Source organism: Ascaphus truei, chromosome 3, assembly GCF_040206685.1.
Source record: "Ascaphus truei isolate aAscTru1 chromosome 3, aAscTru1.hap1, whole genome shotgun sequence".
NCBI classification, from domain to species: Eukaryota; Metazoa; Chordata; class Amphibia; order Anura; family Ascaphidae; genus Ascaphus; species Ascaphus truei.
Window position 1 is genome coordinate 388,041,546 of NC_134485.1, and position 18,608 is coordinate 388,060,153.

At 43.9% G+C, this 18,608-nt stretch overlaps 1 protein-coding gene across 3 annotated transcripts in view; it reads left to right on the plus strand.

Moving 5' to 3' along the window:
• The first annotated feature begins 4,878 nt into the window (after positions 1–4,878).
• Positions 4,879–18,608, plus strand: part of LOC142490305 (matrix metalloproteinase-18-like) — a 118,695-nt gene continuing 104,965 nt past the window's right edge. For 2 of the 3 annotated variants that reach the window (XM_075592415.1, XM_075592417.1), the window contains exons 1-2: positions 4,882–5,101; positions 6,655–6,899. In XM_075592415.1, the coding sequence (XP_075448530.1) occupies positions 4,997–5,101; positions 6,655–6,899 (350 nt within the window). In that variant the 5' untranslated portion in view covers positions 4,882–4,996. Of the gene's footprint in view, positions 5,102–6,654; positions 6,900–18,608 lie in introns of all 3 variants that reach the window. The other variant, XR_012800027.1, reaches the window with a different exon arrangement.

The following is an 18,608-nucleotide window of genomic DNA, read 5'->3' on the forward strand; positions in this document are numbered from 1 at the left end:
ACTGGAGCGTAGAGAGTGGGAAACTGGAACTATCGCTTCAGCGTAGAAAGCAGGAACTGGAACTACCGTTTCAGCATAGAGAGACGGACACTGGAACTGCGCCGCTTCAGCGCGGAGAGCAGGAAACAGGAATTGGGGATCCAGTGCTTCAGCACAGAACAGCACCCCCTAGCCAGGTACAGCTGAGAGTGGTGGAGGCCACTGGAATCAGTAAGATTGCAGAAGGGAAAGCACAGAGGATACAGTGCTTCAGCACGGAACATCTCTATGTAGCTGGGTGCAACTGAGAGTGGTGAAGGTCACTGGGAACTGGAACTGCAGACAGGACAAGAAACACTGAGGGCTACGGTGTACCCTCTTCAGTGCGACGGAGTCTGCCTGAAACTAGGAGCTATGGCAAGAAGGCCAAGGCAGGCCAAACAGAGGTGCTGTAGCAAGCACGGTTACTTTAGAAAGTCTATGTTCTGCATCAGGGAAAGGGAGAGCCCAGTATAAGATGGGCGGGGAGCCACTCAAAGGACAGGGATGTGAGGGAATTCCTCCAATGACGAAGCACAGAGACAGGACAGGAGGCACAGGAGGCATCCAGGCTGCAGTGATTGCAGGAGCAGGGGATGTTGATTACAGAAACAAGGGGGGAGTTGTCTAGAAGCTGCATAGCTGTGTAAGGAAAAGGTTTCAGCAAAACCAAGGAACGGATTCCTTACACTTATGAGGAGAGGCAAGTTAAATTAGATTTATTTACATTAGAAAAGAGGGGATACGATAACTATATACAAATATATTCGGGGACAGTACAGGAAGCTTTCAAATAAACTATTCATCCCAAGGGCAGTACAAATGACTCGGGGCATCCCTTTAGGTTAAAGGAAAGGAGATTTCACTAGCAACAAAGGAAAGGGTTCTTTACAGTAAGGGCAGTTAAAATGTGTAATTCATTACCCATGGAGACTGTGATGGCAGATACAATAAATTTCTTCAAAAAAAGACATATTTTTAGATAGGAAAGGTATGCAGGGATATACCAAATAAGTAAACATGGGAAGAATGTTGATCCAGGGATTAATCCGATTGCCAATTCTTGGAGTCTGGAAGGAATTTATTTTTCCCCTTAATGGGTTTTTTTTGTTTGCCTTCCTCTGGATCAATAAGTAAGTATAGATATAGGATAAAGTATCTGTTGTCTAAATTTAGCATAGGTTGAACTTGATGGACGTATGCCTTTTTTCAACCTCATCTACTATGTAGATATAGGGGCCTATGCAGGAAGCGTTTATAAGCCACTTATCAAGCACTTATCACCCAAAATGCCTACTCCTATTCAGTAAGTGGTGATAAGTGGGTGATAAAATACTGAATCGCTCCAAAAAAATGGCTCATAAAAAAAATCACAGAGGCAACAGTGATAAGCCACTTATCACCACTTTTCGGCATGTTCATAAACTCGCGCAATTCTAGTAGCAGTGATTAAGCTATGAATGCTTATCACCGCTCTAGAATGGTGATTTTATCCCAAAATCCTCACGCCAGAAAAAGTTGGTGTAAAGGTGTTGGAAACCTGCAGGGAAGCGGCGAGATGGGACTTAGAAAAAAAAGTTGTGTGTGCTGTGCACGCGCATAGTAAGTGAAACTTCTTTGGGCCTTATTCAGAAAGCCTCGATAAGGCCCTTATTGAGCACTTAAAGACCAAAATGGCTACTCGTATTCAGAAAGCCTCGATAACGGCCTGTATCGATGCAAAATGTTATCACCAACAGAAATTCACCAATTGAGCGGCGATCAGCCGCTTATCGACCATTTTCTGAAGGATCATAAACTCGCGCGATTCAGATACCCGCGAGTTGGCTGTCGCGGCCTATCGCAGCCCTAAAAGGCGTTCTTCTCCACAAATCCAATTCACCTCAAACTTTTGGTAAATTGGTGGGGAGATGGACTCGATGAGCTGCGATGTGTCGGGACTTAGAAAAAATCAGGCACTTTTCCTGCCACGGATTGATGCCGGGGGTCTCCGGAGCTGATAGCCATTAATAGCAGCTCCGGCCCCCCCGGCATGCATTCGATGCAGGTAAAAATGCATGTACAGCAACTTCATTACCTTAGCTGCTAACCACTAAGGCAATGAAGGGGTTAAACACCCGTGCCAGGCTTACTGTAAAGACATACAATACAATTATGTGGCTAGCGAGGGTGAGTGAAGGGGGAATTTGGCCCTTAGTGGCTGTTTAGGCCTTGCGGGGGTGTTGCGGGGGGACTTAACCCCTTCATTACCTTAGCGGTTAATACCGCTAAGGTAATAAAGGGGTTAACCCAACCGCTACCCCCTCGCAAGGTCTAAACACCCATCCTTAGGGCTAATACCCCCTTCACCCATCCGTGAGGCCTAAGCACCCACCCCGGACTGACTATACCCACCCTGTACCCATTGAGTAGTATAGTGGTACATCATACCCATATAATAATATGGTCATGATAAGCCTCTATAGCACTCAATGGGCACTCTAATGACAAAACATTAATACACAAGGCACACAATAATAAAACATAAGTAAACTCCAAAAAAACACACTTCACTAAATATAAACAGTAGCCAGCTAATCCAATGAATACAAGCAGTAACAACATCAACAATGAATTAATTAAACCATTACCCAATCAAACCAATTAATTCCTAAACCTACTCAAAATGAATAGTAACACTAACCAATTCAAACAATGAATTACTCCAACATTAATGAATTTAAACAGTAAAATAGAAAGAAAGAAATTCTAACAATATCTGAACTAACCATAAAACACATTAGCTAACATAATATAACATTAAGTACAAACGAACACCAATCGCAAATCTTTTATTACATTAAGCATGAACAAACAATGACATCCACATAATAAACTGAAATGAAAAAAAGCAACAGCAAGAACAAGCGAGAAATGCCCCCCAAATATTGGCATAATAATGTATTAATCTGTACCCTAAAGAGGTACAGATTAATATATTATCAGTCAATGTTCCTTCCCAAAAAAAAATCAAAAAACACATCCAAAGAAAAAACCTGTAAAAAGAGACATTTACAAACATTGAATATATTACTTACCATTAGAAGCGGTGGCCCTCCGACTCCCGGGGTAACAGGAAGCGTGTATTAATGTTTATTAATGTTTATTAAAATATTTATTAAATATACATTTCTTTCACGTTGGTTTCAGGTCCGGGGACACCCTGCTTCCCAAGATACAGGCACCTTTATGGGGTGCCGGTATCCCTCTGCATTGAAATGTCCCGCGTCACGTGACCAGGACATTTCCTTGCATAGGAGATACCGGCACCCCATAAAGAGGCCTGTATCTCGGGAAGCAGGCGGTCCCCGGACATAAAACCAACGTGGTTCAGCTCCGGAGACCCCCTGCACATCTACACTATGAAAGAAATGTATATTTAAATAAATAATTTTAGGGCGACATTTCAGCTGGGAGAGGCGGCTCTCTCAGAGCCACTCTCTGCAGTAGAAATGAATCGCCGGTTTAGGCCTTTTCAGAGGCTCGATGCTCTCGCTGGCAGCAACTCGCACGTTTTGGGAATTTTGCTATCACTGGTAATCGAGCCTTTCTGAATACCGTGATAGCAACACCCAAAAAAGCGTCATTTTAAAAGCCCTGGCGAAATTTTTTATCAACCCTCTATGAATAAGGCCCTTTGTGTGTTGTCAGCAACATATAAAGTAACAATAATATTATTACTACTTAGAGCATGAGTAAATTTGATTGGCGGGAATATGTTTATTGGCAGCAGTGCAGTGGCAGCAGTACCGGCATCATGGATGTTGAGCGGGTGGGGGAGCTCACAGGTGGGGGGGAATAGGCACATCATTCAGGGGCAGTGTTCGGCGCATCACTGGGGTGTGTCTGTGTGTCAGTCAGTGTGTGCGTGCATGTGTCAAAGTGTGCGTGTGTCAGTGTGTGCGTGTGTGTGTGTATGTGTGTAAGTCAGTATGTGTGTCAGTCAGTGTGTGTGTGTCAGTCAGTGTGTGTGTGTGTGTCAGTCAGAGTGTGTGTGTGTCAGTGTGTGTCAGTCAGTGTGTGTGTGTGTATGTGTGTCAGTCAATGTGTGTGTGTGTGTCTGTCAGTGTATGTGTGTCTCTCTGTGTGTGGTGTGTATGTCTCTCTGTCTGTGTCCTGCCCCCTCTCTCCTGACTCCCCCAACCCCCGGTGGCGCTGCGGACCCAAGGGGCTCTGTCTGAGTCTCCTGAGCAGCTCCCCCCCCGCACCCCCAGAGACCTCTGCTTGTGCACTGGGCTGAGTATTCTTCTGCGCATGGGTCTTCCAAGGGTCTGAGGAAGGGATACATTAGTCCTGAAACGTTATCTGTACTAAAGCTCTGATGCTGTGAATAGCTTATTGAAGTTTTCCAAAACTCAAATCAAGTCTCCTGTGTGGTCCTCCTTTCCTTCATTTTTGTGCCACTTCAGTTTAGAGTTAAAGCTCAATACAAATTACATTCACTGATTGGAAATCTGCAACATTGCAGATATGCACAATATTCACCTTACAGTATTTCCAAAATGCGAGCTGTCCGACTTATTGAATAAGTGCCTAGGTAAAAACAGCATTACTACTAGATAATATACAATAACCCTAATGTGCTCAATGAAGACTCACAGCATTTCCTGTTGCTGGACATCTTTGTATTACTGTATCTTTACTAAAAGGATATCTGCTTTGTTGCTGCTTTTATTGCATAAATATTTTGAAGAAAAAAACCCACAGTCTTTCATGTATCTCAAATACACACAGAAATTACTAAGTATTACTTTACTGAAAGTGTGTCACTTTTTTGGCTGAGTTCCATGTTCATTGCCACAGAGTAATGCGGAAATCCTATGGTGTGAATCATACTACAGATGGATTTGTGAGGCATAGAATGGATATATAAAGACAAACCTTAGACAGTTAGAGTCATGTTAGAATCCTTGACACAATCTTAGAACACAACAGAAGAATGAATTGCATCCCATTTATGCTGTTACTGTGCGCAGCCATTTCTTATGCATTTCCAGCTGTACGAGAAAGCAAATTGGAAGAGAAATATAGACAACTTGCTGAGGTAATTATACAATTTTTGAGACCCCTTTAATGATATGTGTGATTTACAGAGGAAATTTTTTGTACAATTCTTAGACATGGGTAGAACATGTATGTTATTTTTCTAGTTTGTAATCTGTAGCATGTACCGTAGTCTGTATGTTATTTCAGGGCACAATAAAATAAGTAACATAAGAAAAGCTTTTATAAATCTGGCAGCATTTTTAAAATACACAAGCAAACACAGTTGGAAATCTTAAAAATTACAATACAACTTAGTTTCATATCCGGGGTTTTGTTATTTAATGTATGACTTTGAAAGCATCAGATGCAATAGAACTTAGAGGTAATTTAATAAAATCACAAAACTGAGGCAGACCCAGTACAGAAAGCAGCATCACGTTTATAAAAAAAGGGATTGAATTGAAAAGGAAATTACGTTTTTCCTTCTATTAATCTGGTGCAATTCTTAAGATTGTAAACGCTTCGGAGCTGGGACTTCTTTCCTATTGTCTACTTTTATGTATGAAGCGTTTATTCCTATTATCTCATGTGTATTACTGTTGTAAAGCGCGATGTAAGGTACATGGATGATTGTATATAAACAAAGATATACAGAACATACTGTTTACAGGTTTTGCTCCAGCTGTGCGACTTCACTAAATAACCCCCTGAGGTCCAGATCCACAGAAGGTGCTAAGATTTAACTCTTCCTATGAGTCTCCCAGCGCTGGGAACAGCACATTTCCGTATTACCAAATGTTATAGGCATGGTTATGCTGTTCCTGTAGCAGAAGACTTTAAACAGATCAATTAACAGTCACAGAAATGACACTGAGTGCTTCAGTATTTCTTACTTTGCCAGCGCGTGGGTTAAAATTACGTGCCCTAATGTATAAAACCACTATGTATTTAAGACCTATAAAACACACAACTATCCTATATAAGTGATAAGTCCAAAGTGGACTTACCTTGCAGGACATTATCACTTGGACATTTGTTTATGTAAGTGCACTATTCACAGAGATTGGATATATTTTGCACTTATATAGGATAGTTGTGTGTTTTATAAGTCTTAAACACATAGTGGTTTTATACATTAGGGCACGAAATTTTAACCCACGCGCTGGTATTTTTCTTTTATATATTACTTTTTGGAAGGATTTGAATCACTCCCCCCCCCCCCACCGCCATAAATCAGCAGCGGGATATTTAGTCACTGTTTATATTTAGAAGTTGGCGCTGTGTTTTCTTTATTCATTTCTTACTTTGCAAAGTCATTTATTTATGTTGAATTTGTTTTACATTCATTTTAAGAATGCTTATGCTACACAGGATTATTATTTTTTACATACATTGAGAAAGTAGACCAGATCACTCCATGCTGGTCTTTATCAAAACTGAGTGTTTCATTTTCAGCTCCACACTGAAATGAATAGTCTGTAACCTGGTTGTACACTTTTGGGAAACCCCCTTTAAAGTGATAAGGAACTGTGCCAAATAAAATAATTCATGTCAAACATGCAATTTTGGTTGAAGGTGTGTAGAAGTCTCTAATATAACATTTATTGACAGAAATACCTGAAAAGATTTTACGACCTTAAGACGGAAGGTGTACCAGTGGGCAGGAAAAACAATGGCAATTCTTTCTCTGAAAAACTCAAGCAAATGCAGGAGTTTTTTAGTCTGAATGTGACTGGAAAGATGAATCAGGTGACAATGGAAATGATGGAGAAACCCCGATGTGGTGTATATGATATCAACCATTACAGTACAAGCCCGAAAAGCTCTGCATGGCAAAAAATGGATCTAACATACAGGTAACATTAAATATTCATTACCATAAACCCTCTCCACCCACAAGCACATCAAGATACTGTATGCACGGGAAGCAAACAGAGAGCTGAAAACAGAACAATAGAGTATGACAGAGGTCCCCAACTCCAGTCATCAAGACTCCCCCAACAGGTCAGGTTTTCAAGATATCCTGGCTTCGACTTCAGCAGGAGTGGCTAAAACATTCCCTACTTCAGCATAGGTGGCTCAATCAGAGGCTCACTCTATGACTGAGGCACTGATTGAGACACCTGTTGTAAAGCAGGGATATCCTTAAAACCTGACCTGTTGGGAGGGGTCTTGAGGACTGGAGTTGAGAACCCTGGCATATGCTACGTGATAGACGAGTAAACTGAGCAAAAATGTGAGAAAGTATGAGTAACATGGTATGTCCATAAGTACCTCTCTTTCCCCCACAGTGTATCTGTGATGCAAGTCCTTAGTAAGTTCAGGGTCTTCATGGGTTAATCCTGGTCTCAATCCTGGTCTCAACTCTGGAGTTTCACGACGGTGGCGGTCCGCTTGAATCTTCTGTCTTGAAGAAGCCTTCCTAAGGTTTCCTTGCATCTTAGTCCATGAAGACTGTAGGACTTGGATCCGGTTGTCTGCTGCTGGAACCCTAGAGGAGGAGATGGATAGCCGTGCGGGGTGGAATCCCTAGTTTATGAAGAAGGGGGAGTTCTGAGTAGACTCATTCCATAAGGAATTATGGGCGAACTCTGCCCAAGGGGGCAGATCCGTCCAATCATCTTGGGTGTCGGCGATGAAGCAGCGCAGAAACTGCTCTAATGATTTATTGGTCCTCTCCGTCTGGCCATTTGTCTGGAGAAGATACCCGGAGAAGTGCAGTAATATACCTAGCTTTTTAGAAAACGCCCGCCAGAACTTGGATACAAATTGAGAACCCCTATCGGAGACGATGGTCAAGGGGATCCCGTTTAGATGGAAGATTTCCTTAGTGAAAACATCTGCTAAAGTGGAAGAATCCGGTAGACCCTTAAGTGGGATGAAATGTGCCTGCCTCAAGAAGTGATCATTGACCACCAAGACTGTGTCATATCCTGGAAACCAGCAACTCTACAATGAAGTCCATCGATAAATTGTTCCAGGGGCGATCTGGGATGGGAAGCGGACGTAAGAGTCCCTGAGGTTTACTGCGGGGGAACTTTGTTTCCATGTATGTGGTGCATGCCTTGACGAACTCCTTAAGGTCTCCCTGCATGTTGGGCCACCAGAATATCCATGTGATCAGATTGGAAGTCCTCTTGGAGCCTGGATATTCGGCAGTCTTGGAAGAGTGACCCCACTTCAGGATCTTCTGATGGAATGGTGGTGGAGCAAAAAGACGGCTGTCTGGAACCTTCAGACCCTCCGGAATGGTTTTCTGATCTTGAAGTAGTTTGTCTGGTACATCAAACGTATTTGCAGAAATGATAAATTTAGAGGGAAGAATGGTCTCCAATCTGGCCTTGGTCCTGTCATCGACTATGAACTGATGGGATAGAGCGTCCGCTTTTAGGTTCTTGGAACGGGTATAAAAGAAATGATGTAGTTAAAACGAGAAACAAAAGAGACCAGTGGGCCTGGCGAGCCTCCAGACGTTGAGCACTCTCCAGATACATGAGATTCTTGTGATCCATTAAAATCATGATTGGACTCTCTGTACTCTCCAATAGATGCCTCCAATGCGAGTTTAATGGCTAATAACTCTCTGTTACTCACATCGTAGTTCTGTTGTGCTGTGGAGATTTTTTTTTAAAGAACGCACTGGGCTGTAGGTTGGCCGAGGGCCGAGACAGAACGGCGCCGGCTCAGATGTCGGATGCATCCACCTCCAATGTGAACGGGAGTTTAGGATTGGGATGGATCAGAACCGGTGCAGACACAAAGGATTTCTTCAAGAGGTTGAAGGCATGAGTAGCTGCAAGAGGCCAAGACAAAACATCAGCTCCTTTCTTGTTGAGGGCAGTGATCGGAGCGACAATGGACAAAAAATGATGAATAAATCTCCTATAATAATTGGCAAAACCCAGAAACCTTTGAATACCCTTGAGAGAAGTGGGGAGCAGCCAATCCACAACAGCTTTCAGTTTGGAGGGGTCCATGGAGAACCCAGAAACAGAAATTATGTATCCTAGGAATGAGGTAGAAGTTTGATGAAAGTGACATTTTTCCAATTTAGCGTAGAGGTGGTTCTGACGGAGACGTAGTAGGACCTGCTTGACTTGTTTAATGTGTTCTGGAAGAGATTTAGAGAAAATATATATGATAAGAAAGTATTGAGGAGATCTCTGAATATTTCATTGACGAAATCTTGAAAGACCCAGAAGCATTGCACAAGCCGAATGGCATAACTAGATATTCATAATGGCCATCCATTGTGTTGAAGGCCATCTTCCATTCGTCGCCCTGACGGATCCTTACCAGATTATATGCACCCCGAAGGTCCAATTCGGTGAAGATGAAAGATCTTTGGAGACGGTCAAATAACTCAGATATTAGTGGTAATGAATATCGTTTTGTTATGGTAATTTTGTTTAACCCCCGATAGTCAATGCACAGACGTAGGGTACCATACTTCTTTTTGACAAAGAAAAATCCTGCCCCAGCCGGTGAAGAAGATTTTCTGATGAATCCTTTCTTAAGGTTCTCCTGAATGTAATCTGACATGGCTTTAGACTCTGGAAGGGACAGCGGATAAGATCGACTCCTGGGAAGGACGGAACCAGGCAGATCTATGGGACAGTTGAAAGACCGATGGTGAAGAAGTACCTCAGATTTGGTTTTATCAAAAACACCCCTGAAGTCAGCATAGCAGTCCGGTAATGTGCTCTGTGCTTCCTCAGGCGCCTTCTTACTGCAGATCTTTTGAGGTGGTACAGCACAGGTCAAAGAGCACTGTTGATCCATGAAATAGGCCTTTGTTTAGCCCAATCAATTTGCGGGTTGTGCCGTTGAAGCCATGGAAGGCCCAAGATGATCTCAGCAGAGGGAGAGTGTATAACGTCCAGAGAAATCTCCTCCCTGTGGATTTGCTCGAACAAGAGAGAAAGTTCAATGGTTTGCAAGATGATGAAAGCCAGTTGTAGAGGACATCCATCAACCGGAGTTTATTTTATATATCAGCGGGATGTTATTCTTTATAGCAAACTCCTGATCAATGAAGTTACCTCCCTATCTGGAGTCGATGAACGCTGATGTTGTGACTGCCAGACCCGGAGCCAGACAAGACACAGGAACCAAAATTCTGCTAGGTAGCGGTTCTTTGGTGATAGAGGAATTGGATAGTGTTCCCACGGAGGCTCCTCTGGACCTCAATGGGAGTCGACATTTCCCGACTTGATATAACAATGAAAGAACTCCCCTGACGCAGTGACATTTGCAGTCACGAAATGGGTAGGGTGGAGCCTAGCAGTATCCATCCGTGAGGTAGCGAGAGGAGGGATTCCCTGAGCAGCACCGACATCATCGAGGACGTTGTTCACTCTGGTTGCGGCCGCAAAGAGAGAGAGTGTTAGAAATTACCTTGGCAGTCTGTATAGGATCCCGAACTCTCAAAGCTGTGGACGGCATTCTAGTGTCATGGGCCAAGGCATGCTAAAATGTGAGTGTTATATGTCTTGTGCTTTTTTTTTTTTTTTAACTTGTATTTTTTTTATTTTTGTGAAAATACAGCATGTATACATTTTATTTCCAGTACTGTGACATGCATTATTCATATCTCTTATGTATAACCGGTGTCTGGTTTAATTTGTTGCTGCTGAGTGAGCTACTCCATTACCGGAGAACGCATCTAGCTACTATTAAAGCAAAACGGTGGAACTCTCCACCCCAGGGATGTCTGTCTGGGCCAGCCAAGGCGTCCAGACTTTTAGGAAATTTTCGCCAGTGTCATTGACTAAACTTGTCAATTTTTCCATCTGGCATACGAACCAAATTCTGTTTCGAATTTTGGGGATAACAGGAATTTCACTTTGTTTCCATAATGCTGCAATCTCGCACCGCACGGCTGTACCAAAATGAGCTATTAGTTTAAGAGTTGCTTTTGAGAAGCCCTGTCGTGCTCTTCCCAGAAGGAAGAGCCCGGGATCAAATGGGATATCGAGGCCTAAAAGCCTCTGAAGCCAATTATTGATTTTTTTCCATAATGGAGTCAGCCGGGGGCAGGACCACAGCATATGTAACAGATCAGCGGTTTCTCCACACTGTCTCAGACAGAGTGGAGAACTACCGTTTACAAATTTGGATAGTCTAAGCGGGGTGAGGTACCACCTCATTAGGACCTTAAATGCGTTCTCCTTTAATGTTGTGCAAATCGAGCTCTTAGCAGCTGCTGTTGCTATTTGGGTCCACTCATCTAAATCTAGGGTCTCCCCTAAGTCTGTTTCCCATTTTAGCAGGTAACCTAGTTTGTGGGTGACTTTAATTCCAGAACCGATCACTTCTCTATACATCTGCGATGTGAGTCCCTTCGTATTAGTCTCATTCATTTTCTCTTCTCTAATTTGTGCAAATGATATGAGTTTGTTGTCTACCACCAGATCTTGTAATCTCAGAATATTATGTTGTTTCCAAATTTGAAATTTAGCGCTATGCATACCCGGAGCAAAGTGTGGGTTTGATGTGTCATCATGGTTTGTTTGGACGTAAGTCCGCATCTAAATTTGGTAACATCCCAGATTGCTAATGAATTGGTCATTGAGGATAGCGGCTGCTGTATAGCGGATTTTCTTGCTATTTTTGGGGTCCATAATAGGTTGCTTAGTTCCAATGGGGAACAAGCTTTGCTTTCCAATGCGACCCATCGCTTCAAATCAGGGTTTGTTTGCCATTGGGAGAGTTGACATAATTGGGCCGCTCGATAGTATGAAATTAAGCAAGGTACTGCTAAGCCCCCTTCTGTTGGGTGTTTCATTAGGGTCTGATTAGATATTCTAGGTTTTTTTGCCCCCCCATATAAATGTAAAAATGGCGGATTGTAGATCTCTAATTTCCTTCAAATTTAACGGCACTGGGAGGGTTTGGAATAAGTATAAGATGCGTGGGAGAATATTCATTTTTATGCTATATATTTTTCCTATCCAAGAGATATTGAATTTCGCCCACCTTCTTATATCCTCCTACAGTGTTTTAATTAATTTGGTATAATTTGCTTTATAAATTGATTTATATTCACTTGTAACAAATACCCCTAAGTATTTGATCGCCTTAGGCTGCCAGCGAAAGTTGAAGTTTAAAGAGATCAGTTTTTCTTCTGGTTTTGGAATGGTGACGTTCAGGGCCTCTGACTTTGACTGGTTTATTTTAAATCCTGAAATTTTGTTGAACTTATCTAATAGGCTGAAGAGGTTAGGGAGGGAGGTGAGTGGTTTTGACAAGACCATTAGCACATCATCAGCATAGAGGGCCATTTTGTGGGATTGGTTATCTACTTTGAGACCGGAAATATCCGGGTTCTCTCTCACATGTGCCGCTAAAGGCTCCATGCACATGGCAAAGAGTAAGGGCGAGAGGGGGCAACCCTGTCTCGTGCCACTCTTGATCTTAAATATGTCCGAGGGGTAGCCTTGGTGCATCACTTTGGCTGTCGGACCAGTGTACAGCGCCATAATAGCTGATATTAATTTGTTCTCAAAACCAAATGCTCCAAGTGTAGCTTTTATGTATGCCCAGTCGATCCTATCAAAGGCCTTTTCTGCATCTAGACAACACCATAATTTTTACTTTTTGTGATTTGGCTATTTCTAGCAGATCAATGATTCGTCAGATATTATCTCCCGCTTGTCTATCCTTAATGAAGCCGACTTGATCTGGGTGTATTAGTCTAGGTAGGATCTGACTTAATCTATTGGCAATCAATTTAGCATAGATTTTGATATCCGTGTTGATAAGCGAGATAGGTCTGTAGCTTTTACAATCTAATGGGTCTTTGCCAGATTTATGAATTACAGAGATTGACGCTTGGAGCATGTTTTCGGGGAAGGGTTGACCTGCTAAAACCGCGTTAAACATTTTGAGCAGGTATGGGGCCAAAATTTTGCTGAATTTCTTATAATAGAGGCCCGAGAAGCCATCTGGCCCCGGGGCCTTCGAGGTCTTAAGGTTGTCTATAACTAGATCTAGCTCTTCCATGGTAAAATCAAGACTCAGTCGCCCTCTCTCCTCTTCCGTAAGCTTTGGTAGCTTTGAACTCGAGAGAAATGACTCACGAGATCGTTCGGTATTCTGGTTATGTACTATTTTATCCCCATTATATAATTTCTCATAGAATGACTTGAATTCATCTACAATTACAGATGGATTGCCAGAGATAGAGCCTGAGGATCTTTTAATGGCTTGTATACTATAATTAGGGGGTCTGTGTCTCAGTTTGTTGGCGAGCATAGTATCTGGCTTATTTGCTTTATCGAAAAATTTCCTCTTTGACCAATTCAGGGAAATATCAGCCTGGGATGTTAATAGAAGATTTAGTTCTATTTTGGCATCTCTTATTGGTTTGAGTAGGTTGGGGTTATTGGATTGTTTATGTTTGTCCTCTAGGGTTTTCAATTTGATTGTAGTAAATTTAATTTGTATTCACGTTCTCTTTTCTTTCTAGACGCTATACTAATTAGTATGTCCCTGAGCGTGGCTTTATGAGCCCCCCATAGGGATAGATAAGAGTCTACTGAACCGTGGTTCAATTGGAAAAATTGATCTATTTCGTTGGCTACTAATTGGGCGGTGAAAGGGTTTTTTAATAGGGCTTCATTAAGTTTCCAGTTTGCTCTAGGTCTGTCCAGAATTAGCTGGGTGCACCGTAGCTCTATAGGCGCATGATCTGACCATGAAATATCATGGATCCCTGTATGGGAGATCTGCGGGACCAGTCTGCTAGAGATAAAGAAGTAATCGATTCTGCTATAAGTTGAATGCGGATGGGAGAAGAAGGTATAATCCCTGTCATGGGGGTGTTGTTCCCGCCATATGTCTAACAGTTGGTTTTTTGCTAAACCCCTACGTAGGGCCTTTGGGATAGCCTTTGGGTAACGCTGAGTTTGGTGTGATCTATCGAGATTGGGATTTAGAGCTAGGTTAAAGTCTCCTGCTACTATTATGGGACCTTTGGCAATTGTATGCAGTTTGTTGAAATAGGTCGTAAAGAATTGTGGCTCTTGGTTATTGAGGGCATACAGTGTTGCCAATGTAAGTGGTTGATTATTTAGAGTGCCTACTAGGATTAGGTATCTGCCTTCCTTATCTTTGAGGGTTTTCTCTAGATGGAAAGGGCATTTATTGTGAAAGATGATGGCTACTCCTTGTTTTTTTGTAGTAGAAGAGGAGGTATAAAATTGTCGGAAGTGTTTGTCCAGGTATTTTGGTGTGTTCTTAGAGCTAAAGTGTGTTTCATGGATTAGGATAATATCCGCCTGCTTTCTTTGATAGTCAGTGCAGGCTACCTTTCTTTTGTTTGGGCTATTGAGGCCTTTTACATTGTGAGATAATATAGTCAACCCCATGGCAAGATGTTTTGGAGGGCTAGTGTAAGTGGGATCTGTGTGTTATACAGAGTGGTGGAGTGTTGTACCTGCACATCCAGTGTCTTTGGAGTGAGTGCGTTGCTGAGACGGTCAGTGATTTCGGTCAGATGTCGCGGCAATCCGGTGGGGAGGGGAGGGAGAGGGAAGGAAACAAAAAACATTAACAACATTAACAACAGTGGAGAACCAATGAGGGTCAAAGACCCTTGTGGGTCTCTTGCCTTTGGGAGGGCAAATTGCCAGCAATTATCTGCACAGCCTGTGCAGTTGCCCCTGATGTTTGGGGCATACTCCTCCCAGAGGACTTTGTGGTGTGTCCTAGAATAAGACAGGACATGCCATGTCGGCTTCATGACGATAGCCAGGGAAGGGAGAAGACTCCCCCTCGACTTTTGTAGATAATATAACTAGTGTGAACTTTGTATAACATTTTTTTTTTTTTCTTTTTTTTGTAACAGTGATATGTGTAATCACGGACCTTTTGAGCTGTTGATTTTGGGGACAAGGTAAACCAGAGAACAGCCGGGCGGACGCGACGGTGGATGTCTGGATTAAAGGGACAGCCACTTGTCAGGAGAGCAGCTCCTCACAGGGGGGGATTTATACTAGGGAGGTCCCAAATGTGTGATCAGTGTTATTGCAATGCTAAAAAGGGCATTGATAATGGAGAGATCAATAGTTAGCACTTTTAGCTCACAGCCCCTCCCTTACCTGTCTCCCTCAGATATCACACATTATGTATAAAATACAGGAGGTAGGGGGCGGGAGCGACCTGTGTCTCTCTTTCTATGTAATGGCGGTCATACCCCTTGCCCCGTCGCCCCCACCCCGCTTGGCCCTCTCCGATACACACTGACCCACCCCTCCCTCCCCCACACCCTTTTGGGTGTTTGGTGTATATATGCCCATGAGTGTGCACTCTCCCCTCGGGACTAATGGGGAGTCCTCTGTGATGGCGCCTACGTGACGCCGCAGGTTCAGCTACACACAACGAGGGGTGACTTGAGCATGGATGGGGGGGAAGAAGCGGCCGCCAGCTGCGTCAGCCGCATATATCAGGACTCTTTAATGTGTCCCCTGTAGGGAGTGGAGGGGGCCCCCCTCCATCTGGGTCTCCCTCCTCTGCAGTGCCGCTTGAACCCTTCAAGATGGCTGCTGGCCACTTCCGAGTGCAGGGCGCGTCCGCGGGGGTAGCAAGATGGCCGCCGTCTCAGACCAAACCTTTGAATGTCCCAACTTTATAGACAACGTAGATGGACAAACGAACAGTCCAGTGGTCTTGCCGCTTTAAGGCTTAACTGGCTTTTGCCGGACATCAATTAAGAGCCATGTCCCGTGACTTGCTGCGTTGGCGAGTCACTCGGCTCCAGACCGGCTCCGGGGAGGCTGCTTCTGCGACTTGCAGGTGCGTGGTTTGTTCCTTCAGGTAGAAAGCGGTCTTGGTCTTCAGGAGTGTGTAGTGTGTGTGCAGCCCCATTCTTTAGGACCTGGAGACCGAAGGGGAATACCCAACGGTACCTGATCCCCTTGTCTCGGAGGAGTCTGGTGACCGGAGCAATGTCTTTGCGCTTACACTGGCGACACACTTTATTCGAGCTCGGCTAGTCCCACGAATTCGGGTATACCCGGGTGTATTGAGGTTTGTGACTGTTTTCTGCCCGAGTGCATTGAGGTATTTTCCAAGCAGGGATTGAAGCATTTTACTCCCGCTGGCTGCAATACTGCACAGTATATATATATATATACTGCATTACAATTCATGAATTTATGCCATCTGGTAGACACGCGAAGCATTGCAACCTATTAAATCCTAATCATTATCATTTAACAGATCAGCCGCCCGTCAGCCAGGCATGAACCCAGGCTGGGAAGGCAAATGCAACGGGGCTTGTCAGAGGTGAGGAGCGGCGCATTCCAGGTATCTGCCAGGTACATACTGGGTATTTGCTCGAATAAAGTGTGTCGGTGCAGTAAGTAGAGTAGTTGGTGAAAGGTCCTGGAATATCAGGAGTTTGATCCCCTCAAACTCCACAGACCCCTTTGCGCGTGCGATTTGGCAGACTGCTTCTTTAAATCTAAAAAAGTGCAGCCGTGCGATGATGTCTCTTGGGGGGTCGTTCGGCTGGGGCTTGGACCTAAGGGCCCTGTGGCATCTGTCAAGATGGAGATCCGCCTCAGGCCTATCAGGGAACAGGCTTGTCAGCCATTTTGTGAGGAACTCCTCAGGATCAGTGATCTCCTCAGGGACTCCTCTCACCCTGATGTTGTTGCGCCGGTCGCGATTTTTGGCATCTTCTTGTTTAAGCGCGAGTTCATTTATTTGTGCCTGCAAGTTTGTGGTCACTTTTTCAGTTTTGCGGACCGCCTTTATCGTTGAGTCTAGCCGGGTCTCTATTTCGTCGGTTCTGGCGCCAATTCCAGCAATGTCTCTGCGAAGATCAGAGAGTTCAGAATGCATGTGTGATTTTAGTTCATCACAGAAGTCTCTCATGATCCTGCGTGTCATAGCTTCCGTGGACCGGGGTTCCGATTGTTCAATAGGCGGATCATCCTCAGAATCAGAGCTGACATGCGGTGGTGAGGGTCCCATTCTGTGGGTGCGGGCCGGGTCAGTTTTATAGAAGTAGGTAGTGAGAACTGCCTTGGTTTTGCCCGCTTTTGTTTTGGCTTGCATCTCTGTATGTTCTTATCGTGAATTAATCCCTTTTTGTAATGTTCACGCTAGTTTGAGTGCACTTTAATTGCTTCTAATCTGGCGAGGGGGAAGGAGCTCTTCACTCACGCATCCATTCCCTTAGCCTTCGCGCATGCGCCTCATGTCTTGTGCTTTTTAATACATTAATGTCCTTTTGGTATTGTGCAATGTGCATTTGTTTATTGCATGGGCACTGATCAATTTGGAGGATCACTCTGACTACCAGGTGTGGGGACATAATCCGATCAAGACCAAAGATACCAATTGAGGCATTATGATCTTTTATTTGCTGTAAGTAGGCACTCTCAAGGGATTGTCAAACATTCTGAATTTAAGAAGTTACTGCGCAATGGTCTCCTCTTTTTCTTCACTTACAGTATTGCTGCATCTGGAGGAGATGAAACAACTATAAAGACTTTTTCACCTGGACTGTCATACTACACTTGTTCAGGAGTGGTAGTTATACCTTTTATCTGCACCAAGGACTTTGTGTTCATTGTTATATTATCTGTACAAGTAATTTTGAAACGACTTCTTTTACTGTCCTTTGGCTGCCATTCCATCTGTTCTTATGTGTCATGGTGGGATTTAGCAACATATGCTTAATACTGTTTGTGTTTGCAATTTGTCACATTGTTATATTTTGTGCACTTTTTATTGGGTATTAACACATGCGGTTTTAGTTAGTCATTAATCACCAGCACCTATTGCCCAAGCACTGTTGTTGTTATTATGAATTTAGGTTTCAAAGGACACTTTTTAGTAGTTTTGTATTTGAGATTCACTGCGTGTTTGTCAATTAGGCGTCACTCCATATGAGCAGTGTTAGTAATTAATTAATTATACCCATCATTGTCTTGGAGGATTGTAGTCACATTTTTTGATACAAATTATTTGGGCACTATTAGAGCTAGCAAGTTCTTGATATATTGTGAGTCAACGCTCCAATATTGTTTATAGGTAAGAGCGCTTTTTGGTATCCACATCACTATATTGTCACGTTTCCCGACTTGAGAGGACAACGAAGAGCCAGATCGCCTGAATTACCGCAACGAGGTGTAGCCGGGACCCCCCCTTCTTGCCCTTGTGTTGTTGGGGGTGGGTACGCTGTGGTAGGGAGCGCTCCGATACGGAGGCTCCGTGTCGTGCAAGACGCCATGTTATGGTTGGCACCAGTGCAGACTTAACCTAGCCAGAGGTTGCGCATGTGCAGGCAAGAGTAAGAAAAGCCCGCGTCGGAGGAGAGTTCTGATTGGAGGGAGGTAGCAAGACACAGGTCCCATCAACCCCCGCGGGTCCCCGTGATAGGGCTGAGCCAATGGGCTGCGAGGTTAAGGGGGAAAAGGAGGTGGTTGCGCGCACGTTGTTCAGAGCTGGCTGGAGAGGAGAGGAGACGGAGCTTCGGTGTGGGGAGGCCAACCGCCATCTACGTAGGCCGCATGCCCCAGGCCCAGTCAGGCCCTGAGTCCCAGTAGAGA